The 27,450-nt window shown below is 35.1% G+C and overlaps 1 protein-coding gene, 2 long non-coding RNA genes and 2 pseudogenes across 3 annotated transcripts; 4 read left to right on the forward strand and 1 right to left on the reverse strand.

Annotated features, from left to right (window-relative positions):
* Positions 1-27,450, forward strand: part of LOC128174831 (uncharacterized) — a 394,133-nt pseudogene that overhangs the window by 353,191 nt on the left and 13,492 nt on the right.
* Positions 303-5,724, forward strand: LOC128171896 (uncharacterized). Its single transcript, XR_008242160.1, has 2 exons — positions 303-845; positions 5,437-5,724. It is a non-coding gene; the product is annotated as an uncharacterized LOC128171896 (long non-coding RNA).
* LOC128171899 (uncharacterized) lies at positions 11,383-12,117 on the reverse strand. Its single transcript, XR_008242164.1, has 3 exons — positions 11,969-12,117; positions 11,727-11,784; positions 11,383-11,512 (listed from the first exon to the last, which is right to left on the reverse strand). It is a non-coding gene; the product is annotated as an uncharacterized LOC128171899 (long non-coding RNA).
* On the forward strand, positions 16,565-22,392 carry LOC128171881 (uncharacterized). The gene is made up of 2 exons (XM_052837656.1): positions 16,565-21,698; positions 22,197-22,392. The coding sequence occupies exon 1, from the start codon at positions 16,961-16,963 to the stop codon at positions 21,149-21,151; it is 4,191 nt and encodes a 1,396-aa protein (XP_052693616.1). The 5' UTR covers positions 16,565-16,960; the 3' UTR covers positions 21,152-21,698; positions 22,197-22,392.
* Positions 22,858-27,414, forward strand: LOC128171895 (uncharacterized; annotated as a pseudogene).

Here is a 27,450-nt window from a genome sequence, read left to right on the forward strand (position 1 = left end):
TTGTCCGGGACTTTTCTCAAAAACGCTTTAAGATATAGGCTTGAAATTTTCAATTGTTATGATTTGGTCAATTTACCTCTGTAATGAAGCTATATAATAAAAATCTGTCACTTGAGGTCGAAACTGGAAGCGAATCAAATTTTTTGAAAAAATGAATTTTTTGATCAAACAAAAAACGTATACATATTTTGTAGAGCTTTTTAAGCTGAGTCTAATGCTGAAAACCGTTTAAAATTCGGAGGATGCATTACAGAGATATCGGGGTTTAAAAACTGATTTTCTCGGAAATTTTGATGCCGCGTTCTTGGTTTCAAAAATAGTGCAAAATTCACACTGAAAGTAACTTCTACTGTGACAATTCGTACTGATCATAAAACTTTATAAAAAAACATAAAATTATATGCATATTGTATAGTGTGCAAAGATAAATACAAAACTTCAATTCGTTTTAAAATCGGATACTGCATTGCGGAGTTATCGGGGTTTAAATATTGATTTTTCCGGAAATGTTGATTCCTCGTTATTGGTTTAAAAAATAGTGCAAAATTCACACTAAAAGTAACTCCTGCTGAAAAGATTTCGTACAGGTCATAAAACCGAACTCCTTTTTTATATAGTTAATCAGAGTGTTTATTGAAACAATTTCGTTAATTCGGTCGATAATTACGTTGTTAGTTTTTATTAGTCTGATTAGTTTTAATCGAAATAATTATCGTACGATTCACCATGTCAACTCGCCATGTTTTGACTGCGAACAACAGCTGATAGCGGTGTGTCAGAAGAATGGCCTGCAAGACGGCGATAGTGGAAATTTCAGCTCAACTAACGTATGACAGATTATAAAGGTATGTTTCAATACAGGATATGTCGTATTGACTTTTTCTTTTCAAAGTGTTTGTGCACTTTTCAATCTAATCCGACATTCCTCTGACTCTAACCTTCGCTTTTGACGTGCGTAACAATATAAAAGCGGGCATTTGAGTCAGAGAAATCTCGGGATATTATCTGTCCAATGTATTTTCACGTGTATGTTTTGCACACTACTCGTTTGAATTTCTATTTATTATTATGTATATGTATGTCTTATTTTGTATTGAACAACACACCACACACCGTAAAACAGTGCAATTAAAAGGGGTGGGGGTCCAAAGGCACACAAGAGTAGAATGTTGTAATTAGAGTGCATGTTTGCATGATGATAACTTTACCCTAAATATTTGAAAATAGCAGATCTTTACCATATCACCTCCACTTAATTAATGAATTAAAGAACTCAGACAGGCTTGTGCTTAATTAAATAAATATATTTGACATGGTAAATATTCAGTCTAATTAAAATTAGAACTTTTGTCTGGCTCGCCGTTATATATGATTATCGCCTGTGAAAGATCATGTAAATCAGAGTGCAAGATGAAAAGAACTTTAAGTTCAGATTTTAGGTTAATGTTCCCTGATATCTATAAAACATTCTTCTCAAGATTTGATTATTTCACAGAACATTGTAAATTCTTTGAGATTAGTTTATCTTTTATATATATTGAATTTTATTGATTCATTTTAGGTAAACTTTACATGCAGAACACATCTACATGGTAAACAGTTTTTACAGTAAGACAAATGTATGTAATAATTTTTACTACATGTGCCTCAGATCTCTCTCTCTCTCTAAATTTATTTGCAAAAAAAAATCCAGTAGAATTCATTTAAAAAAAATGGTATAGCAGAAAATTATACTTTGAGGCTGTTTGGATGAAATACTGTAAGTCGTTTTAATTCCACCGTGTTAAATTTTCATGATTTTTACTAAAGTATCAATTGCGATGGTTTTAATTTCACGCTGCTTAAAAATTCAATTGATCAGAATAGAAGCATTTAAATTTCATAATATTTGGTTAAAGTGTTCAAACTAATGCTTCTTAGGAAAATCAAAAAATAGGGGGATGGTATACATGTAAGGGTATTTCTAAGTGATGTGATGCTTTTGTCATGATAATATCATGTATATGTATGTAGTTTTGAATAAGGTTTCTTATTTAGGGAGGTTGAACAACAGTTGACCTCTAAAAGATTAGGTAAAGATGCTTTATTTATGGAGAGCCCTATAAATCTGTGTTAAATAGAGGAAAGTGGAAATGCTGGGTTCACTTAAATTGCCATATTTTTCTTAATCCTTAATGGATTTGGCAAAATGAGGTATACTTTTTCTCAGAATAGCATAAGCTTTGTAAGTTTAAGACAAGATGACTTTTCAGAGAATGTTAGTGTAAGTTTCAAGACTACATGGTATTTTCAGATTTCTCATTTAACTGTAATTTTGAGTGGATTTTTACCAAAAGTAGTCTATTTTGGGAAAATGGATGATTTTGTTGGTTATACATTGTATATGTCATTACATGATTTATTAGCTATAATATACAAGGGAAGTAAATGCCTTTTAAATGTGTAGAATGACCACCACTAGAGTAAATTGGCTTAGAAAGTAGGTATTTCCTATCCTTATGACAATTAAAAGGCTTAAGTTAATTACCGAGATAAGAATTAATACTGCACAGTAAAAGAGTTTTGATCAATTGAATTATTTAAATTATAAATTTGCAGCAATTTTGCTGTCTGATTTCATGAAATAACATTAAGCAACCTGACTTATATAACTTAGTTTTTTTAAAACAGCATATTTTTCTTTCAAATAAAATTCACATGTAGACAAATGCAGTTATCAAAGTATACAATATGTCAAAAAACTCAAGTTTTTCCTCCTTCCTATCCAAAAGTGATATTTTAGATATATTTACAGAATTCAAAAAGCCATGGCCCCCCTCTTTCCAATTGTCTCCATTACCATTACATGTTGGATATGTAAATGTACATTTGACCTTGAAATAACATCTGCTATGATAATTACTCTCGAAATGATCAAGAAGCAACAAATGTTTACCCTTTTATTGTATATATGCATCAAAAATGTAGGAAAACATGTAAAATTTGAACATTTATCATGGAATTCTCATCCGTCCCCAGGTACCCGGTTGTGTTTGAATTTCATTTTAATTAAGAGCAGACATCACACTGGTAGGTCTTACTATTTTAGCAAGGTTAAAAGGAGACTAGAAACAAGAATAAATAAAATATTCACTAAATATGATTATAAGCTTACTGTTTCATGAAAACAAGAAATCACATGTATGGCGGCATGTCTTTTTGTGAAAAAAAATGTTACATTACATCCATTTACGAAGAAAATATCAATTTTCAATATCAGTGATGGTTGTTTTTAAATATGTGTGAGAAATGACTTAAGGAAGGAGTCTTTTTATTATCAAACATACTTCTTATAATAAGAAATGCATGAAATTTTGACACAGTCAAACGGATCATATTACTTAATGATTCTATCAGTTTAATTAAATTTGACCTTTTTGTTTTCGGATAAAGGTCTGGTCAAGGTCACTACCTTTTTCCTCAACGTAAAGAGTGATAAAAATAAGTGTAGCTCTTTATAGTTCTGTAGACATTTGTTTAAGATTTGAAGATTCAAATCTTCAATGAAATCATAGACCATGAGAGTGTCTATCAGCTTATACTACTAAATTGGAATAAATATTTATACTAAAATTGATATTGCTTAGCCCGCATTTCCTCTAATTTTCTTAAATTTTGAAGAAATTTTGATTATTTTTTTATGCTTCCAATAATGAAATATTTCTAATTTTTATGTATTATGAAGACTTTATATAAAGATATAAATTGACAGAAAAGCTAATATATTGACCGTTTCATAAGAGAGAAAAACTGATTTTAGTGATTTTTTACAAAAATCAATGTATAGAATGGGCGCTTTAAAAAGCTTATAAAAATGTTATTTGATAGGCAAATCATATTTTAAAAACATATTCTGAAACCCAAGTATCATATTATTAGTTCACATTAGTAAAAAAAAATCCAACATTATTGTTATTGTTTTTAAAATGCCAAAACAGACTCATTATATATATATAATCTGCAGCAATTCTGAATTGCGCAACATGTGATATTTTCCTACGCCAAAAATATAGTCCTTGTTCCATTCTAAACATTGATTACATTTTTCTATGCCAAGTTGTATGATAGTAAAAAAGAAAGAAAAATATAGTATTTTATTTTCTTTTCATCTTGATTTAATGAACAATTAATCAAATTTACGTTTGACAAGTCGAAAACCAGAAAAGACTCCATCCTTAAGGGAATTGCCACAAGTTTCATAATATTAAGGTTAAAGTGTTCAAACTAATGCTTCTTAGGAAAATCAAAAAATAGGGGGATGGTATACATGTAAGGGTATTTCTAAGTGATGTGATGCTTTTGTCATGATAATATCATGTATATGTATGTAGTTTTGAATAAGGTTTCTTATTTAGGGAGGTTAAAAATAGTTGACCTCTATAAGATGATGTAAAGATGCTTTATTTATGGAGAGCCCTATGAATCTGTGTTAAATAGAGGAAAGTGGAAATGCTGGGTTCACTTAAATTGCCATATTTTTCTTAATCCTTAATGGAATTGGCAAAATGAGGTATACTTTTTCTCAGAATAGCATAAGCTTTGTAAGTTTAAGACAAGATGACTTTTCAGAGAATGTTAGTGTAAGTTAAAGGTAGCAAGGGACAGTTTCGGATAAAGTACCCGTCAATATTTTTGTAAAATTGAGAGTTGCTGTACTTAAAGGCTTATGAGTGTAGCTAAAATTCATGAAATGGTTTTTAATGATTATCATTACTTAGAGGGATGTCTCTTGTTGAAATTGATATTCAATATGTAGGCCCCATATGTTAGGTACATGAGATTCAGAAATAAAATGTGAAACCTGCGGCTAATATGACTGTTGTGTTGACTTAAGACAGTGAACATGCAAGTTACAGACGGGAGGGTAAATAACACGAAAAGTAGGTGGATGGGACATTATAAACTATACACCGGTAAGTTTCTGACATGTGATGGTGCAACATGCACATGGTACGGAAGGTCAACCCTTTGCAGGGAATTGGCTGGGGGGGGGGGGTCTAAAAAGCTGAAAAATCATGAAAAATTAGCAAAATATGGAAGGGTCAAAATCTCATAAAAACCAGTATGTAGAAAATTTTACAGGTTTTGACTAGTAATTTTCTTCAGAAATTGGTGTTTGGCCTTATAAAAAGTGAATTAAAGGTATTTGTGCTGAATGGGAACTGAGGAAATTCTAGTTACAGGGTTCCGAAGACACACGTCCCCAGGCTACAATGAAACGTATCACAAAAACTGTCCTGTGCCATCTAATGTCTCGTATCGGGATATGTCATACTAATTACATTTCATGGTCAGTGTATTTTTTTTCAGAAATACTATGCATATGTTAATGTAAACACAGCTGTTATTAGTACCGGTACATGTATTAACACAGCTTATTGATTTTTTTAATTTCAGCTATTGGTGGCCACATGGTTTTTACCTGTTGATTCTTTTCAGCTCTTGAGGTTAACCTGTCATCTCTACCCACATGCATATTCCTTAATGTGTTCTACAGACTATTTACCAGTAAAAATTAAATCGGATAATTCATGAACAGTTACTGTAATGGAACTTTAAGAAAGCATCATGCCTTGTTGTGGTTTGTGTTTGATAAGAAATTATAACAAACAAAATTATGGCTGTTTAAAGTAATTTACAATTGTTAGCTGTGAAAATTTGTTTTTCAATAAAAGTATGCAATTATGTTTCTTTTATTTTGTTTTTAGCTCACCTGAGCCAAAGGCTCAAGTGAGCTTTTCTGATCACAATTTGTCGTTGTTGTAAACTTTTCATATTTTCATCTTCTTTTCAAGAACCAATGGGCAGATTTCAACCAAATTTGGCACTAAGCACCACCACTAGGTGAAGGGGATTCAAGTTTGTTCAAATGAAGGGCCACGCCCTCTTTAAAGGGGAGATAATTGAGAATTATTGAAAATTTGATGGTATTTTTCAAAAATCCTCTTCTCAAAAACTATTCATCCTGAAAAGCTTTAACTTGTGTGGAGGCATCCTCAGGTAGTGTAGATTCAAGTTTGTTCAAATCATGTTCCCGGGGGTAGGGAGGGGCCATAAGAGGGGGATCAAGTTTTACATAGGAATATATAGAGAAAATCTTTGAAAATCTTCTTCTCAAAAACTATTAGGCCAGAAAAGCACAAATTAAAGTGGAAGCATCCTCAGGTAGTGTAGATTCAAGTTTGTTAAAATCATAGTCCTATGTGGTATTTGGGTCACAATGGGGGAATTGATTTTTACATAGGAATATATAGAGAAAATCTTTAAAAATCTTTTTCTCAGAAACTAATAAGCCAGGAAAGCTGAAACTTATGTGGAAGCATCCTCAGGTACTGTAGATACAAAGTTGTGAAAATCATGACCCCGGGGATAGGTTTGGGCCACAATGGGTGGGGGGGGGGGTCAAAGTTTAACATTGGAATATATAGAGTAAATATTTAAAAATCTTCTTCTCAGAAACTAATCAGCCAGATGATTATTTATAATTGTTAAGACTTTGGCCCCAGGACAGTTCTTTGGCCTCACAAGAAGGTTCAGAGTTTGATGTAGGTTTATATCCCATATATAAACTATTGTTAAGGAACTTTTTTTGAGAACTGCAATACTCAACATGCGGTATAACTATAAAATCAATATAAAATCATCCTTTTAGAAAAGGAACTAATGATTATAAACAAGAATATTTAGGGGGGGGATGGGTTTTATTTATACAGGATCTACATGTATTAATGTACATTGTCCAGGTAGTTTGCATTGTGACTCCATTAAGCTGATTTTATCATACCTATTGTTCCTCAGGTGAGCGATGTGGCCAATTTGCCTCTTGTTTTAGTTTTTCATTGTTTTTCAATATTAAAAATTAAACATATGTAACCTACGGTAATTTTCATGATGAGTACAAAACTTAAATCCGTTTTTAAATCGGACGATGCATAACAGATATCGGGGTTTAAAAATTGATTTTTCAGAAATTTTGATTCTGCGTTTTTGGTTTCAAAAATAGCGTTAAGTTCAAACTCGTACCAAAAATAATTCGAAGTTTGTTAAGAACTTTGACACCTTCGGAATTATTTTTTTGTTAAGTCGTTCTTAGAATCGTTAAGGATTTTGTTAATTCGTACATAGTATCATTCGTATTTATTTTTATCTTTTACTTTAAGTTCCTCGTTATTGATTTAAACACTCTGCTTCTTGCAGGAACATCAAGCTTTACTCTTGACATTAACGGAAGACCCACTCGTTGCTTTGCAACGAGCTTTGCTCTACTTATTAAGGTCTTCCGTTTCCAACGGAAGACCTTATTGTTTTTCTTCGGTTTTTTTTTCTCATTCTTCTCCTTTTTTTTTCTTACCGATTTTGTGTCAGCGATTACTCGAAAACTGTTTGATCGATTTTAATAAAATTTGCAGATCTTATTGACATTAGTTTAAACTTGATCGGAAATTTTTTTGGTTGATGACGTCATTTCCGTTTTTGAAATATCGACGTTTTCTTGATTTTCAGAGTGTCGGCTTGTCCAAGAGAGTTATCAAAAACTATAAAAGATATTAAGTTCAAAATTTCAGGAATGATAGACAAAAGATTGTAGATATGTAATAAGGCATTAATAAATTTCAGGCACAAAAGGCGCTAAAGCTCGGTAGGGCTCGAAAAATGAGATGAAAAAAAGCGTTGTGATTTTGCTTGGTTTTCTTAGATTATCTTTTTTCTCACAAATATTTTGTTAAGACATGTAGAAGAACAAAAATTTATATTTACAAGATCTTTTGTTTGACTCCTAGAAAAAGGGGCTGGCCCCTCAAATTAAGGACCTAGAACCCTTCAAAGTTTTCACTTTATAACTCAAAAGCGGTTAAGATTTCGATATGGCTGTCGCGGCAAAAGTTGTTCATTAGGATCTTATTAATGTCGTTACAATAATATTTTGTTCGGGTATTGCGTAATATGAGTGTAAAAAGCCAGACTTGTTACCATGTATTTGTGTTTTATTTGGCAAATAAACGGGGTATTTGTGCGTTTAACTGACATAAAGGGTACCGGTTTACACACGGAAAGTGTTTAAACATTTTAGTTATTTTCTAGTGAAACACATTATGGATAAAAGAACTGTTTCTATGCAATGCATTTGAGTCGCATTTAAAATCTAGCTGTATACCGAACTGTGTATGTTAACAATTACGTATCCGATCCCTTGCCGCAGCCGAGGAAATAGGTCACGAATGGACAAGCGAGCGGTCTGCCGTTATCTAATACACAAGATTTGCGTCTTGCTGTAATGCACACATGGGTTTTTTTTATGTAGCTGCAAACACAATGAATTCCGATTTTAATGATTTTAATAGTAAATAAAAAAGATTATACCTTTACCTAATACCATAGACAGTGTACTAGCTTGCATTCGGAAAGTGTTTAAACAGTTTAATTCTTTTCTAGGGAAATATATTATGTGTATAAGAATTGCTTCTATGCAATGTATTTGAGTCGCATTTAAAATCTTGCTAGCTGTAAGCTTCCGAGCTTCATGTACGTATCCGATCCTTGCCCGTGGCCGAGAAAATAGGTCGCGGCTGGACTAGCGAGCGGTCTGCCGTTATCCAATACACAAGATATACGCATTGTTGGAATGCACACACGGGTTTATTTATGTAGCTGCAAACACAATGAATTCAGATTTTAACGATATTAAAGCGTAAATAAAAAAAAGACTATATTATTACCTACGAAGTATTGCTGTTTTGCTCTCGTAATTAAAAAAAAAAAATAGATAGAATGGCTGTCATTGAAAAAAAGGCGTTCTTTGTGTTCTTGTCTATGTCATGAAACAGTTTTATTGTTGGAAAATAAAATTCAGTTATCAAACTGCAAACGTTAACAGTTCAAACCCACCACGTTGAGTGTACATTTTCATAACACGGGCCGAGGAGATGCCGCGCTAGTGGACAGCCGATTCACTGTAGGACACATGCTTCTCGTGTTTATACGTTATCACACATTCCAATGCCCATTGATTCGTTGTTATTTTCATTTCCAATTATATTGGTTAACGATGCATCAAACCATTGATTTAAATCATAGTTCGTATAATAAAGGGAAAAAAAAAGCTGCCATCAATGAATATAATACAATTGTTCGTTTTACAGTCGTACGATTTGAAATGTAAATAAATTCACTTGTGTCCGTTTGTGACATTTTGCTGCTGAGAATTAAATGCATTACACTACCAATTTCAACAAAATATAGGCGATATTCACATATCTATGATAATGTGATACTTCATTTGGCTAACAAAATATTAGAATTTTTATGAGTTATGAGAGAGAGAGAGAGAGAGAGAGAGAGAGAGAGAGAGAGAGAGAGAGAGAGAGAGAGAGAGAGTGTGTTAAGCAGGGTGTAGTAAGTAAAAGTTGAAATATATTTAAAAAGCGTTCGAGATAAGGCAGCTTAAGAAGTCCAATGTTACATGCTTGCGGTAGGTACAGGCACGATAAAACAAACCATTTTTAAACAAGTTGAGGTTTTATTTACATTCAGGCCGTAAAATAATAAGGGTCACACTATTGGTATAACCTCTTCTCAATGGTAGTCAGATTCATTAAAAAGCAAACTCATTGCTGATTTTATTCATTTATAAATTAATTTTTTTTGATTCTGAAAGAATATGTGAGTTTTAAAAATGTTATGTACATGTACATTCATTGCAAAAGTTTTGACTGTATTCGGACAGTTGAAGATCGAGTAGCGAACACTAGACTTAGTAGATTAATTGTCTAATACAAATCGAATTGGCTTTAAAATTTGCATATTCAAGCACACTTAAATAGTTTATTCATAAATTATATATAATTATATTAATAAAAACGTCTGTATGCTGTATTATGTATTTGCTGTCTGATTAGGACTGTTCTTCCCCAAAAAGAAGCGCTCGGCGATCGCGTAAAAAACGTTCTGTAAAGTACAACACCTGATTGGAGTACATGCTTATACATAGGCGTCGGAACCGGGGGGGGGCTAGGGGGGGGGGGGGGGGGGCTTAGCCCCCCCCCCCCCCCCCCCCACTTTTTTTGCAAAGTTATACCTAACCATTACAAACATAGCCTGATAGAGGGTTCAGCCCCCCCCCCCCCCCCCCCACACTTTTTCTCGCAGGAAAGATTATTGTTCCTAAATATACCTTGAAAGACTGAGAATTTGGATTCAGATGGAGTCAATAGGCAAATCAAATTCGCCAATCAGGCAATATCAGTTATCTAATGCCTATGACTGATAATTTTACAAGGTAAATTAATACATGTAAATATGAGTTTTAAAGCACTCCCTGCTCCCGTGTTAAAAGCTCCCGTTACCTGCATTCTTTTATTAACGATTTTGTGCACACATTTATTCGGAAATGGCTCAAATTTGTTACACGGGCCCGATAAGAAGATGAAAGGATGACCCCTAAAATTTCTTTCCCAAATATTTCAAGAACGGTCTCAAATTTCAAACACTAGTTGAATAACTTATAACTTAATTTGTACAAATTTTATGTGCATGAATGACAATGTTCCTGTAACTTAACAAAAAATGACACTTTTTGAAATGTAAAAGTTTCTGAATTCATCATTAAAATTAATAATGTTAGACGGCCCATGCAGCAAGTTTTTCTAGTCGAGTCTTTCGTTCATCAGCGCATCGATTGTGAACATTTCAGCGGGGTTTGGGGTTGCAACAAGAGGGTGAAACGACCACGAATTTTGACAGATTTGGCTACAAAGAGTTTAAAAGAGATGGATACAAAACACAGGTGCGATTATATCTTTAAGAGATAAAAAATGATTAATCTGTTTGCCATAAATACCAATTTTTATCATAAGAATATTTTAACATTTGGATCCGCCGAATATTTCCATTTCCCTTCATTGTTTGGTGCCTGATTTGAAATAACGTTTCGAGGTATAATAAGTTGAGAAATTTCTTCAAGCTGCATGTTCCGATTTGTCGGCCATTACAGTATCAAATAATTTTCCTTGCAAACCTAATGAATAATCTTACAAATTTATAGACGTATTTAAACGGAAGTGCTCTCCTTTCAACGTTAGAAATATTCAAAGTAAATAAAAATAAATTTGGGGCATACAAAAACCCCCCAAAATACATCATTGGAATGTTTAAAAAAGGAAACCGTTGGGTTTCATCCTCCGAATGATTGAGTTTATTCATCCTGCATGTTTTGCAATGATTATAAACAACGTAAACATCAAAACTATTAATGAACAAATGTACACTGCTTTATTTTTGTTTAAATAGTCATGCTGTATATTTTATATGTTATAATAGGTATATAAAAAAAACAAATGTCAAAGTCGTAATACAATCATACTAGCTTCGACGTAAGGGGCCAGTTTAAACACGCGGCGAAATAACGCAAAACCCTTTTATGTCGATTATTTTGCGAATACACAACAAAACTTGTCTAATCCGGCGGAGGGTGGTTCTGAAAAAAAAAAATGGCCGGATTAGGCAACATCCGGTTTAGAGGATATTGTTGCAAATTAATTTTAGTATTTAATGCAGTAGGTCCTGATCGTGTATTCTTGCAAAATGTTCAATTGTTCTGAATTATATTAGATTTCATCGATCTTATTTACGGTACAAATTTTCATTTTAAATATTTTTTTCAAACAATAAATCCATAACGGAATACATACGATGGAAATCCTTGAATTAAATCGTCGTTATTGATAATCTTTCAAACATCCGATTTACCTGAAAAGTGCATGCTTAACTGTAAATTGTTAAACAAAACATTAACAAGTCAACAGGTGGCTGAAATACCTGATGGCGAGAACTGTTTTGATGCAGGGAAACAATAGATAAATATTAATATAAATGAGAATTTTATATAAAAAAAAAATTGAGCATTTTGACAGAATAATATGCAACTCTGTACGTGTAGCCATGCAACGGGGATAACAAACGATATCGGCAGTCTTACTCCCGCAGTATCCTGAATCACGGCCTGAAAAAAATTGGGTGAACTATAATCTAATTATCCAATTGCAATTCATAACAAGACTTTACGGTATTAACTGAAAAAAGTTGCTTCTTTTGTTGTTTAAATCAATAGCAACGACAGAAAAATTGGTCAATAATTGAGCATTAATATCTCGCAGAAGGCCGATCGATCGATAAGTGGACGGACTACGGGAGATAACTCTCACTAATAATATGCAGTAGGCTTTTTCATTGCGCCGGTTAACAGAATAGATAGGATCCGGATTGCACAATTTTTTTTTAAACAAAAATGATGGGAAAATGTCAAGGGGCTGAATAATGTCGCCGGATTGGGCAGCATGCCGTAATCAACAACATCCGGATTCAACGAGTTTCAACATGTACATAATTGTTTTGAAATATGGCTTAATTGACAGGGAAAACTACATGTACTGCAACGTATATTATTGCACACATACTTAGCATAACCATCGTTTAAAAGCGTACAATTATTTTATTGAAAATCGGACCAAGCAGCTTTAACATTAAGATTTACATGTGTAAGACACTTTATTTGTCATGTGCATGATCATATGCATTAATTATTTTCAATACCTGCTTATTCTCCACAATGATCTCCAATTCCATTCACAACTGTTGTCATTCAAAATCACATGAATTAAACAAAATTTAAAATTTTGTGTCGAACTCAACTGTTATGTATCCAAGAAATCTATTGATTTTAACATGTGTTACGTAATTAGGTAATAACGTTTTTAGGGGTCAAACTTCATTTAATTTTTTACAATTTTTCCTTCGTAAACATTCACAGGATCGAAAACAGATTTCCTACGGATATTTATAATGGGGAATGTTTACATCTTTTCTCAATTCGGAAGTCTTTCGGAATATCTAGCACAACTTTTTAAAGTTATCATCCGGGCTTTATAATGGCTGATGCAATGCAAAATCCCCGTAGACGTTCTTTTTTTAGCCGTGTATTAAAACCTGACAAGCTAGAGGGGGCGTTTCAAAAGGGAAATCTTGGGATTTTTTCATACTATCGAATGAACATCGTCTGAATCAAGAGATATTTACAAATATCAAATAATTTAAGAGAATGTGTGGCAAAAATATCTTGGGACAGACTTTAGGTATAATACGTTTATATATCCTTACAATATAATGATTTTCTCATGCGTTACCTAACTAGGGATATTAGGGGCCAGAGGTAAAAAAGTTTAATCTTGTCTATTTCAATTGAAAGAAATGCAAGTATTTAAAAAAGCAACGTAAGAGAACTTATAAAAAGCATTACAGGTAAGCATTAGTACTTCACTCCTATTTCCATATCATGTTTTGTTGTCGAAAATTAAAGTCGATGACGTGATTTACCTTTTAAAAATCGGACGGAAGACCTCCTCGTTGCTCGCAACGAGATCGTGTCTAGTTCTTTTTATTTTTTTTTCTGACTCCTTTTCGGCTTTATAACTCAAAAAGTTTACAACCGATTTTAATGAAATTTTCAGAGGTTGTGTGCAACTATAATACCTCAAAGTTTGTGAAGTTTCCTTGAAAACGTCACTTCCGTTTTTACGTTACGTCATTTTTAAAATTTTCAAAAAGTCATTTTGTCCGCGGCGTTTCTCAAAAACGCTTCAAGATAGAGGCTTGAAATTTTCAATGGTTATGATTTAATCGATTTACCTCTGTAATAAGGCTGGAAATGAAAATCTGTCACTTCCGGTCGAAACCGGAAGGGTATCAAATTTTTCGAAAAAATGAATTTTCTGATCAAATCAAAAATGAATATGTGTTTTATAGAGCTTATTAAGCCGAATATAACACTGAAAGCCAATTTAAAATCGGACGATGCATTACAGAGATATACGAGTTCAAAAAATGATTTTTCCGGAAATTTTGATTCCGCTTTTTTGGTTAAGAAATTAGTATCAAGTTCTTGGTTAAATTAACTTGTACCTAAAAATTAATTGTTAAGTCGTACTGTAACACATTCGGATTTTTTTTGTTAAAGGCATAATATCTATGAAAATACGTATTATTTTATATTGCTTTGAATGTCGTGATATGCTAAGATTATGATATTATTAAAAGGATTTCTCTCTCGTAAATATCAATTTTTACTGTTATATGTAGACTAAACAAGCGAAATGACATTTTCTTGAATTCTTGTGCAGGATGACAAAAATTCGATTTGATCCCGCCTCTATTCATATGACCCCAAGTTTGAACTCTTTCGGAAAGCTTTTCGCGCATGCTCAACGCGGTAAATTAAAACAAACATGTCGGAAAACAGCAAATCTAACCGAGGAAGAAAGAGATGTTTAACCGATTCTGCGAGAAAAAGAAATAGAGCCACAGTAGCATCTAAATGGAACAAAAGCAGAGTATATATTGGTTATCAGTTTGAACGCTGGAATGAATTGAAGGCCATATTGAATGTGGATACGCATGCCGAAGTAGCCAATGTTTTGCTGAACAAGTGAGTCTCACACACGTGTTTTAGTTAACGTTTGTTTGTCTTTTATTCAAACAATTATTTTTGTAGAAGTGATACATAGATAGAAACCAATCATAAGTTATTTTTTCGAGAATATAGCCGATAAAAAAGAAGCAAAAATACAAGAAAAGTATTGTTAGACATTTACGATATGCACTCAGATATAAGAGGCCTCCGAAGGGGAAATCAAAATCAAAATATATAAACCCATGTTTGCAACTCAAATATTAGTTTGATTTTAATATAGGAAGTAAAAAATAAAACATATATGGATTAGAAATAAATAAATACTAGTTCATAGTTGTCAAAAGGATTAAAGTCTCTAATGAAAAAAGCCTCTGTACATACATTGTGTGCAGGTGTGTATTGCATAGTTTGTGCGATTGTGTGTTTACAACTACTTGCACATTCAGTAGAGTTTTGATTTGGAAATTTTAACGCCCCCTGCGCAGCTCTACATTGCTTAAATATCATTTTTGTTAATGTGACAATCACTGTTCATATCGAACACACCCGATTTTATTTTTCCCATAATTCTTTGCAACGTGCTTGGCCGACGCTAACAATAGGCGCTAAGTTATACCCGGCCGAGCTGTCCAGCGATTAAGACGTGCTTAGTGTGTGAAGGGGGTATCGTGTTAGAAGCCTGTGTGGCATGTTTTAGTTTCACAAGTTCAGCATTTGACGCGGACACGGATAGCTGACCGTGGTAAGTATTTATTTAGTTTGGTGTAGTTTATTTGTAAATTTTTGCCTTTTTATTAGTATTACGCAGTCGTCCTATAAAGTCACCTTGACCATTGTTCACTGTAGAGTTACCTGTGTGTTCACTGATGTGTGACTTTAGCGAGAGTGTTTAAATGGAATTCGTCTTTTTCTATAGTACAGTTTTTGCTATTGCTGTATAAAGAAACGGTGATTTAAAGGGCTATTTTCTATGCGTTATTTTATTTTACAATTTATGGTCACTTTTTCCACTTAAGGTACTTCACTACACCGAGACTTATACTTTTTAAGACAGTACGTAACAAGATGGCGATTTAAATGTTTTGTTAAACTGTTTGTATCAATCGATTCAGATGTATATCGTCATAGCTCAGTGGTTAAAGTATCAGGCTTGTGAACCGTAGGTCATGAGTTCGAATCCACCTGGGGCTTTTGTTTATGTTTACTGAATGAAATTTTTTAAAACATCATTTTTTATCTAAAATTGCACATTTTTTCGCCTATTTGACATGTATACTTCTTATCCATCTCGCTTTCTATCATAATCAAGTAATTTTCTGCTGATTTGAGAAACTATTTCACGGTGTAGTGAGGAACCTTAACTACTTGGGCGGAAGTGCGTCACCGGAAGTCTCAGACGCCATATTGTTTACTGTAAACAAATAACTTAGTTACCATATACTTACAATATTTTGAGATGTTGCCTTTAATATAATACTATTTATACATTATCATAGTTTGATACTATCAGTGAGATACTTATATGATGTATTATACAATATTGTTTTTATTATGGTGTTATGGTGTCACTTGTACACTTATTGTAGTGTCATATTGTTGATGTTGATGACGACGATGATGTTATGATGTCGATGACTACGATGATGATGATGGTCATGTCGATGATGATGGTGTAGATGATGTCGTTCATGGTGAAGTCGATGACGATGCGATGTTCATGTTGATGACGACGGTGATGTTATGGTGATGATGACGACGACGACGATGATGGTCATGTCGATGATGATGATGTAGATGATGTCGTTCATGGTGACGTCGGTGATGATTATGAAGTAGATGATTATGGTGATGACGATGATGTCTATTATGATTATGGTGTTGTAGGCGATGGTGTTGACGATAGTGTCGATGATTATGTTGACGATGGTGATGATGATGATTGTGGTGACGAAACTACTCTAGTTGTGGTTGTCCATAGTTGGTCCAGGACTACAGCCCCGGAGATTCGGACACTCTTCTAATTTATTTTTGGTCATTTGTATAAACATATTTTTTCTTGTTGAGTGAAAGGTGTGTGAGTGTTTGTGTGGTTTAGTGTTTATATTTCTATCTTTTCTTTCTTTCTCTTATTTTTTTTGTTATTAAATTTTGTTAAATTTAAGATGTCTTGTTGTTGTTTGGAGTAGCCTCCGCTCATCCCGTTACAATTGGTGGCAGCGGTGGGATGAGTTGACTCCTCCAGATACTACAAGATATCTTTATAAGTGAACAGTTGCCAAGGTTTATTTTATTTTTCATTTTTTGATCTCTTTTGTAGTACATGTAAGAGCAAGTGTAGGTCGTTGTTTCCTTTTCCCTTGGTGAGTACATTACGTTAGGCAGATTGTTTTGTTAAAAGTTGAGAAGTTAGTCCCTTTATGAGATAATTTTGAGGTAAGTTGGTCTGTCAGTCAATGCACCATGTCTACTGTCAAGGAGATGCTGGAGCTACTTGAAGTGGGGACCAAGATGGGGATGAAGGATGAAGACCTTCAACAATTCGTGAAGGACGAACAGGCCAGAATGCGGGACGAACGTGAGAAACATAGAGTCGAGAGACAGGAGGAGAGAGACCGCGACTTCAAAGAGCGCGCCGCAAGAGAACATGATGAGCGAGAGCACGCCCGATTGATAGAAGAAAAGAGACATCAGCAAAAACTAGAAGAACTGGAACTTGATCACAAACTGCAACTCGAGAGATCTCACATGAAGCCGAGTGTTGTGACTAAAGAGGAGAAAGAAACTTCTCAAGTGATAAAAGGACCAAAACTTCCTCCGTTTGAGGATTCGAAAGACAACATTGACGCGTACATTCAAAGATTTGAGATATACGCAACAACGCATAAATGGAATAAAGACACGTGGGGGACTCATCTTAGCGCATTACTCAAAGGAAAGGCACTGGATGTGTTCGCAAGACTCTCACCCGAAACAGCACTTGATTTCAACGAGTTGAAGAACGCCCTGTTGAAACGATTTGACATGACGGAGGACGGTTTCCGCAAGAAGTTCCGATTTTCAAAACCAGACGGAAGTGAAACTTTTATGCAATTTTCTACCAGACTGGACAGTTACCTTGAGCGGTGGATTCAGCTGTCTAAGACTAACAAGACATTCGATGATCTGAAGGACTTGTTCTTACGTGAACAGTTTTTATTGTGTTGCTCGAAAGAACTTGCCTTATTCCTAAAGGAGAGGATTCCTACTTCGATCCAAGACATGGCGCGATACGCGGACCAGTTTGCTGAGGCCAGAACAGTGACATCTTCTTCACTTACGCAAAAACCGCTCTTTGACAGACGACAGCAGTCCGATAGACAACCGCCGTACAAAGATTCCGTGCAACAAAACCAATCTGGAAATGCAGTGAAGTGTTATGAGTGCGGACGACAAGGACATAAAGCCTTTAACTGCAACTTCCGCAAAAGTCCGAATAACAGGCCGTTTAATTCGAGCGAGAAACAAGAAACAACACCGAAACATACTTACCCTAGTGATTTTCAACGTGGGTCGTACAATAATGGGAACCATGGATATCCAGGACGCGGTAGAGGTCGCCAAGGAGCCGCGAGTGTCGTCGAGAAACATGGAAACTTACCGTGTGTTGGTGATTCGGTTGCGTTCTGTGAAACGGAAATGCCAGTTGTGAAGGGATGTGTTGGCAATAAACTAGTGACTGTGCTAAGAGACACAGGCTGTAGTGGTGCCGTTATTCGTAGAGAACTGGTAAACGATGATCAACTAACAGGGACATCTCAACGATGCAAGTTAGCAGACGGTCGTATTATTGATTCAGATGTGGCTAGAATTGATGTCGATACTCCTTACTTTACCGGAAGTGTTGATGCTTGGTGCTTTGATTCGCCTTCGTACGATCTTATTCTTGGTAATATTCGTGGAGTAAGGAAACCACATGAACCAAATCCAGCCTGGATTCATTCCGTTGAAAACATAGCAGCTGTTGAAACGCGTGCGCAACTGAAAAAGAAACAGTCTCCATACAAACCATTAAAAGTACCGGAAGCAATACGGGATGTATCGCCGGAGGATATCTTACAAGAACAACGAAACGACGAGACACTGAAAAAGTTATGGAGCTTAGCTGAGAGTGGACAGCTTAAACATTACAGTGACGGCGGATTTTCAAAAATGTGTGAACGGAAGCAAATGTTGTTCAGAGAATTTTGCAGTCCCAAAGTGTCCAGTGGAAAACTTTTCCGACAGTTAATCGTTCCTCGGAAATACAGAACTATCGTCATGAAGATAGCACATGAAACGCTGATGGGTGGTCATCTGGGATCAAAGAAAACAACCGACAGAGTAGTGTCCGAATTTTACTGGCCAGGAATTCAGTCAGACATTAGACGGTTTTGCAGATCATGTGACGTGTGTCAGCGGACTATTCCAAAAGGAAAAGTACCTGCAGTACCGTTAGGACAAATGCCGCTAATTACAGAAGCGTTTCAACGAGTAGCAGTTGATCTTATAGGCCCTCTGCAACCAGTTACCGACAAAGGGAATCGTTACATTCTGACGCTTGTCGATTACGCAACCCGTTATCCCGAGGCTATTCCACTTCCTGGAATTGAGACAGAGCGAGTAGCGGAGGCACTGGTAGACATCTTTAGTAGATTAGGAGTTCCGATCGAGATGCTAACAGATCAAGGATCGCAATTCACATCGGACGTAATGAAAGAAGTGAGCCGTCTGTTGTCATTTAAACGGATTACTACTACTCCGTATCACCCCATGTGTAATGGACTCGTCGAGAAGTTCAATGGTACGTTGAAACAGATGCTAAAGAGGATGTGTGCTGAGCGACCAAGAGACTGGGATAAGTACATCAACCCATTACTCTTTGCATACCGTGAAGTACCACAGGAGAGCCTTGGTTTTTCGCCGTTTGATCTTCTCTATGGACGTACTGTTCGTGGTCCGATGACAATTCTTAAAGAACTTTGGACAAAGGAAATTCCTGACGAGGACGTTAAGACAACGTATCAATACGTACTTGACTTACGCACACGATTGGAAGAAACATGTGACATAGCTCGCCAAAACTTGGAGAAAGCTTCAAAACGTCAGCGCAAGTACTACAACAGGAAAACGCAAGGTCGTCAGATGAAAGAGGGAGACACAGTACTAATTCTTCTACCGACAAAGTCAAACAAACTTCTCATGCAATGGAAGGGACCTTATAGTGTAATACAGAAGATAGGACAGATGGACTACAAGATCGATATGGGAGGCAAGCTGAAAACTTTCCACGCAAATCTTCTTAAGAAGTATGTTGAACGAGATACATTGAACTGTGGTGTTTTGTCAACATGTGCAATTTCACTCATAGACTTTAGTGACCTAGATGATGATGAACAACAGGACTCTATTCTTATGCCACCTGTTACTCAAACCGAAACAGCAAAGGACATAAAGTTTGCAGACAGACTAACACCAGATCAGTTGGAAACTGCTAAATCACTGTGTGATTCGTTCTCAGATGTATTTACGGATATACCTGGAATGACGAACTTAGTGGAGCATAAGATTGTTGTGACGTCGTCTGAACCTGTGCGTGTGAAACCATATCCAATTCCGTTCAGTACAGAGAAAACAATTACAGAAGAAGTTCAGAAAATGCCACAGTTGAATATGATTGAGCCATCATCTTCCCCTTATTCAGCTCCAGTTGTCATAGCTCGGAAGAAAGATGGAACGAATCGATTTTGCATTGATTATAGACGACTGAACTGTGCTACGGTATTTGATGCAGAACCAATGCCCAGTCCAGAAAGTATATTTTCCAAAATGACCGGGAAGAAGTTTGTGTCAAAGATAGACTTAAGCAAAGGATACTGGCAAGTACCGATGGCTGACGAGAGTAAGCCGCTTACAGCCTTTTCCACACCATCCGGATTGTACCAATTCAGGACAATGCCGTTTGGTCTTGTAAACGCGCCGGCAACATTTAGTCGTATGATGAGAAAACTACTTCAAGGTATGAACGGCGTAGAAAACTTTATCGATGATGTCATTGTTTTTACAGATACCTTTGAAGAACATCTACACATACTGAAGACTGTGTTCGAACGACTCAGAGATGCGGGACTTGCGGCCAGACCGACAAAATGTTTCATCGGATTTGACAAGATTGACTGTTTGGGACATATGGTGGGCAACAAGTGTCTAGAACCAGAACAGGACAAGATTGATGCAGTCAGAAATGCGCCAATACCACAAACCAAGAAACAGGTTCGTGCCTTCCTAGGCTTAGCAGGATTCTACAGAAAGTTTATTCCGAATTTCTCTGCGATAGCCATTCCACTTTCTGATCTTACGAAGAAGGGCCAACCAAATAAAGTTATTTGGACTGAAAGTCAGCAACGAGCTTTTGATACATTGAAACACATGTTATCAGAAAGGCCAATATTGAAGTTGCCAGAATTTAATGAAATCTTCATTTTACGCACGGACGCTGCAGATGATGGGATAGGTGCTGTGCTGTTACAGATGGAGGATGACGAGAAACTACCCGTAGCGTACGCCAGTAGGAAACTTCAACCAAGAGAAAAGGCATACGCTGTTATCGAGAAGGAGTGTTTGGCGGTAGTGTAGGGAATACAGAAGTTCCACCAGTACCTTTATGGACGCGAGTTTCTACTTGAAACTGATCACCAACCCCTGACCTACCTTAACAAAGCAAAGACAGAGAACTCCAGACTGATGCGTTGGGCTTTGCAGCTTCAGCCATACCGCTTTAGGATCATTGCAATCAAAGGAAGCGACAATGTGGGTGCGGATTACCTGAGTCGTCAGTGAGATGTATAGTAGACAGTACAGGTATGTATATAGGTTTTATTGTAAATACGTGAGAATTTTCAAAATTCAGTGATTGTTTATTTGAAATTGCAGGACAATTTTTTAAGGGGGGAGGTGTGTGACAATCACTGTTCATATCGAACACACCCGATTTTATTTTTCCCATAATTCTTTGCAACGTGCTTGGCCGACGCTAACAATAGGCGCTAAGTTATACCCGGCCGAGCTGTCCAGCGATTAAGACGTGCTTAGTGTGTGAAGGGGGTATCGTGTTAGAAGCCTGTGTGGCATGTTTTAGTTTCACAAGTTCAGCATTTGACGCGGACACGGATAGCTGACCGTGGTAAGTATTTATTTAGTTTGGTGTAGTTTATTTGTAAATTTTTGCCTTTTTATTAGTATTACGCAGTCGTCCTATAAAGTCACCTTGACCATTGTTCACTGTAGAGTTACCTGTGTGTTCACTGATGTGTGACTTTAGCGAGAGTGTTTAAATGGAATTCGTCTTTTTCTATAGTACAGTTTTTGCTATTGCTGTATAAAGAAACGGTGATTTAAAGGGCTATTTTCTATGCGTTATTTTATTTTACAATTTATGGTCACTTTTTCCACTTAACTACTTGGGCGGAAGTGCGTCACCGGAAGTCTCAGACGCCATATTGTTTACTGTAAACAAATAACTTAGTTACCATATACTTACAATATTTTGAGATGTTGCCTTTAATATAATACTATTTATACATTATCATAGTTTGATACTATCAGTGAGATACTTATATGATGTATTATACAATATTGTTTTTATTATGGTGTTATGGTGTCACTTGTACACTTATTGTAGTGTCATATTGTTGATGTTGATGACGACGATGATGTTATGATGTCGATGACTACGATGATGATGATGGTCATGTCGATGATGATGGTGTAGATGATGTCGTTCATGGTGAAGTCGATGACGATGCGATGTTCATGTTGATGACGACGATGATGTTATGGTGATGATGACGACGACGACGATGATGGTCATGTCGATGATGATGATGTAGATGATGTCGTTCATGGTGACGTCGGTGATGATTATGAAGTAGATGATTATGGTGATGACGATGATGTCTATTATGATTATGGTGTTGTAGGCGATGGTGTTGACGATAGTGTCGATGATTATGTTGACGATGGTGATGATGATGATTGTGGTGACGAAACTACTCTAGTTGTGGTTGTCCATAGTTGGTCCAGGACTACAGCCCCGGAGATTCGGACACTCTTCTAATTTATTTTTGGTCATTTGTATAAACATATTTTTTCTTGTTGAGTGAAAGGTGTGTGAGTGTTTGTGTGGTTTAGTGTTTATATTTCTATCTTTTCTTTCTTTCTCTTATTTTTTTTGTTATTAAATTTTGTTAAATTTAAGATGTCTTGTTGTTGTTTGGAGTAGCCTCCGCTCATCCCGTTACAGTTAATGATTTCTGTTTATTAGCTTTGTAACATTCTTTTGTAGTTATCATGCAAATAATATAGTTGATGCAGTCAGTGATTATCAACCAAACTCCCAAAAATCTGAAACAGAAGAATTAGAAAGAACAGTTAATGTAGTTTCAAAGGATACAGCTGTAACTTCAACACCTGGACCATCACATATACATTCTCGTTTCCACACCACATGTGATGTGTCAGACATATCATCGGCTGGAGAATATCATAGGTAGTTTGCGATTAATTTTACATGTTGTGAGAATATTGCCTTCCTTATTTTTTATAAGCATTACTGATTTACTGTATCAAGTATAGTTCCTATGACAACCATCAGTGGGACCCTCTCTTAATGAGCTAACTTTATTGTATTTACAGAGAGTCAGACATGTCGGGTATTGAAGAGTTTTGTAGTAGTGCGAAAAAAGCGTATGAAATTGAGAAGTCAACTTCCTTTATTAATCCTTTCGAGTAAGTTGTGTTTTGTGATCATATTATTGCATAAAGCTTACAAAAGATTAGCAGAATAAAAATTGAATGTTATTATGATTTGTGTCTTACAGTGGTTACCATAGTTTTATTTATGAAAATTAATGAGTTTTGTTTGTTCATAACAGTCTTACAATTGACGAGGATGAAATGTGCTTGCTGGATGATGATTCGTCTGATTCTGATGAGGAATTTCAGCCAAATTTCAACTTAACACTCAGGTAACAGCTATATCTAGCTAAAAACTGTTAGAATTGTTTTAAGTATTTAATCTAAAGAATTGCTGCATCCATAAATCAATTTATAAACTCTATCAAAGCTGATGTAGAATTCTGTTATGGAGGATGTATATCATATCTTCCTTTGAAACACCTTCTGTTCATTGAAATTTGTGTCACTAGTCTTTCAACAGTCTATGCTCTAATTGCAATTGTGGATTGTATAGCTGTTTCATTGTAAATATATATGTATTTAATTTTACAGACCAAGTAATGCAGACCAGCTTCCTATAGAGTACTCGGATGATGAGTCTGACACATGTGATGATGACCCTGCTGATGCTGCAGAAACAGACTACAAGAGAGTAAACAGTATTGAGGACGTAGAAACTTTAATTACTGACCGCCCTCTTCTTGTATACCAACAGCCCTTGTTGGATTTGGCCAACACACAGATTAGTACTATCTGCAAAATTTGTAATGAAGCTGTCAGCATTTGTGTGGATAATATTGGTTCAGCAACATATCTTAAATGGGTAAGAACCATTCAGAACATGTTTTAATGAGGGAGAATAAAGGTCTCAAAGTCAGTTCAAAAGACATGATGACATACAAACTCATGATTTACCAACTAAAGAATTTTTATATGATTTCCACATTTTTTGTATATCATATGAAAAGATGAACTTTTGAAAAAATCACAGTGTTTTAAAGTGAATTGTTGGATATTTTTATTGATTTTTTTTTTATTGAAAGATTTTGTAAAAACCATGCAGTTTAAAAGTTTTTCTTTCAATATTTATGAATTTATAAAGCCTGTTTTGTTGAAATCTCAATCCAGATTACTGATACATATTTTTTTATTGTAGGTCTGCAAATTAGGTCATGTTGCGAATAGGTGGTGTTCGCAGTCAATTCTCAACAGAAGAATGCATGCTGGAGACCTTGTTTTTGCATCAGCCATCCTATTGTCGGGCAACAATTTCCAGAAAATTTCAACACTGGCAAAGTTCTTAAAACTTCCAATTCTTAGCTCCTCATCATTTCACAGAATTCAAAAAACCTACCTTGTTCCATCAATTGACAGATTTTGGATTCAGAAACAAGAAAGTACTCTTTGAGAATTTCAAAATACAGATATAATAGTTTTAGGTAAATACTAAATAATATAGCCAATTTAAATTGAATACAAAAAAATTAATTTAAAAAGAAGAGTGAAGTATGGAATTCATGAAATGGTATACATGTTTCATTTAACTTGAGATATTTTATTCTGCATAGCCATACACTCATTTTTAGGTGATGGGCGTATGGATAGCCCAGGACACTGTGCACAATACTGTTCATACACCTTCATGGAGTATACATCCAAGAAAATTCTATGCATCACAACAATGGACAAACGAAGTACTGACCGGAAAAGCACCAACCTGGAGAAAGCTTGCTTCCTGCGAGGGATGCAGTTTTTTAAAGACAAAGGCATCAAAGTTGTAGAGGTGGTGACTGATGCACATGTCCAAATCGCTTCAGTAATGAGTATGTACATAGTGATATGATCATAAAATTCATTAGCTATTAAGCTAAAAATGTAATAAACTTGTTTAAGTGTTTTTACAAATCATATTTTGTGTAATTTTATATCTCATGGAAATTTATTTTCTGTATAAGTGTGTCTAATTCCTTTCTATGCTCTTGATTCTTGTTTTATCAATCTCATATGTTATACATATACTTTATGTTGATTATTAAGAAAGGATTTCCCGGATATAAAGCATTCTTTTGATGTCTGGCACGGGACAAAGAATTTGGGAAAGAAACTCACAAAGGTATAGACATTACTACTAAGTTAAATATAGACATTAATACTATTAAGTTAAATGTATATATGCGTGTAATGAAAACTATGACTTTACCTGTTGTTTGAGACTAGTCTGTGATTACCTACATTTATTGAACATGACATGTAGATCAGTCAAGAAAAAGGAAACAAAGAATTGAGTGGATGGGTCAAGGATGTAGTAAATCATTATTGGCACAGTGCAGAAGTTTCTACCACTTGTGAAGAGTTTCTTGTAAGTTTTAATTCACCTAAAGTTCAGAATATTTCGTATATTACCTCAGTACCAGTATCTATTATTAGTTTTGCTTTTGAGTCCCTGCAAAGAAAATCTAAATATTGTAATGTATAGGGTAATTTTGTCATATTCAAAAATTATCTTTTGTTGATTATTTTTACAATGACTTATATAATTATTCTTTTAATTGTATTTAAGGATGTTTGGTATGGTATGCTCCATCATATTGTAAATGAACATGAGTGGTTTGTACCATTTGCAAACTCTACGGTAAGCACTTGCCAACACGGCCCTTTAGAAGATGGTAGTCAGACAAAGGAGTACCTTAAGAAAGGATCAGCAGCCCATAATGCACTTAGACAAATTGTAATGGATAAACGGCTTGTGAAAAACATTCCATACTACCTTAACTGCCGGTATGTAAACTTATTGAAGGATAAAATTTTCCCCATTAGCTTGGAATAAATAATTTCGACTATCTATATTAATTTTAATGATCTTTTGGTGCATAATTTGACGTTTTTTATTATATATATGAAAGAAAAATGCATAGTATTTATTGGGTCTCTACAATGTACTGCACATTTCATGTTTTAACATATTTATAAAATAAAGAATGTTCTATTGTAACCCTTGACACCAACTTTTAATGCTATCCATACAACCTTCAGCATTATCAAATATCCAACTCTGCATAGCAATTTAAAAAAAACACAATCTCTTTCACAATCATATTGACTTTTCATTCATTGTAGGAGCACGTCAGAACTGGAAAATTTTCAAAATCTAATTCTGGTGTATTCCTCCAAGAGACACTCTTACAGCCCTCCAGTATATAGGGCAAGAAACAGGTTGGCTGCCCTTGACCATAATTCTCATGCAGAGCGAGAGGTGATGAAGAACAAAGATGGTTCTCTGAGGTTTGTAATGTTCGTCAAATATAATGCATAATATATCCAAAAATACTGGACAGAAAAACAATCACACTATCCCTTAAAATATTTACAGCCAACCAGTTTTGAATAAATCAGATAGTTTTTGCCCAATACAGCAACTGGCCTGGATGGAAAAAATGATGAAAATATATAAGCCATTTGAATAACATCTCATTTTTTTTTTTATTTCTTGGCATTTACTTTGTAAAACCAGACCATATTCAAAATGAATGTTTTGTATTGCAGTTTTATCCAAGCATAATTTATTCATTTATGGTTATATGTAGGTGGCAAAGAAGTTACAACAAAAAAACATCTAGATGGTCTGTCCACCCTGTAAAAGTGGAGAAAAATTACAGTTATGTTCAAGACCTAATTCGGCATATCATCACCAGCAGGATAGAGGATGACATTGGAATGAACAGACCCATGGAATTGGAGGCAGACGATCCACGGCGGATATCTGCCCATTTGGCACCAGTTCCACCACCATCAACGAGAGACATTGTGGCTTCTCAAATTTCTAGATTCGAAAATCTAAATAAAACAATTGAGTACTGGACAGCGGAGGGGCAGTAAAGCTTTCATTTGTGACAATATTATGCCATTGATAGGGCTGGGTAATGCCTAGAGATTTCCATATTGCCATGTTCTGTGATATTTATCTCTGTGATATTTATCATATATTTTATTACAGGGAGCTAGACATAGTGGTTTGCTTCACTTGCATATGGATGATGCTGTAATCAGAGAATGGTTACAGGTTTTTCTCTTTGATAATTGTATGTCATTAGTCATCAATTTAAATAAATAAATCATGTTTTTTTTATTGATATCTGAGATTTTATATTACACTACTTTGATCTGATTAAAAACAGAACAAACACTTTTCCTGCAAATGT

The sequence above is a fragment of the Crassostrea angulata genome, chromosome 2 (genome assembly GCF_025612915.1).
Source record: "Crassostrea angulata isolate pt1a10 chromosome 2, ASM2561291v2, whole genome shotgun sequence".
In the NCBI taxonomy this organism is placed as follows: domain Eukaryota; kingdom Metazoa; phylum Mollusca; class Bivalvia; order Ostreida; family Ostreidae; genus Magallana; species Magallana angulata.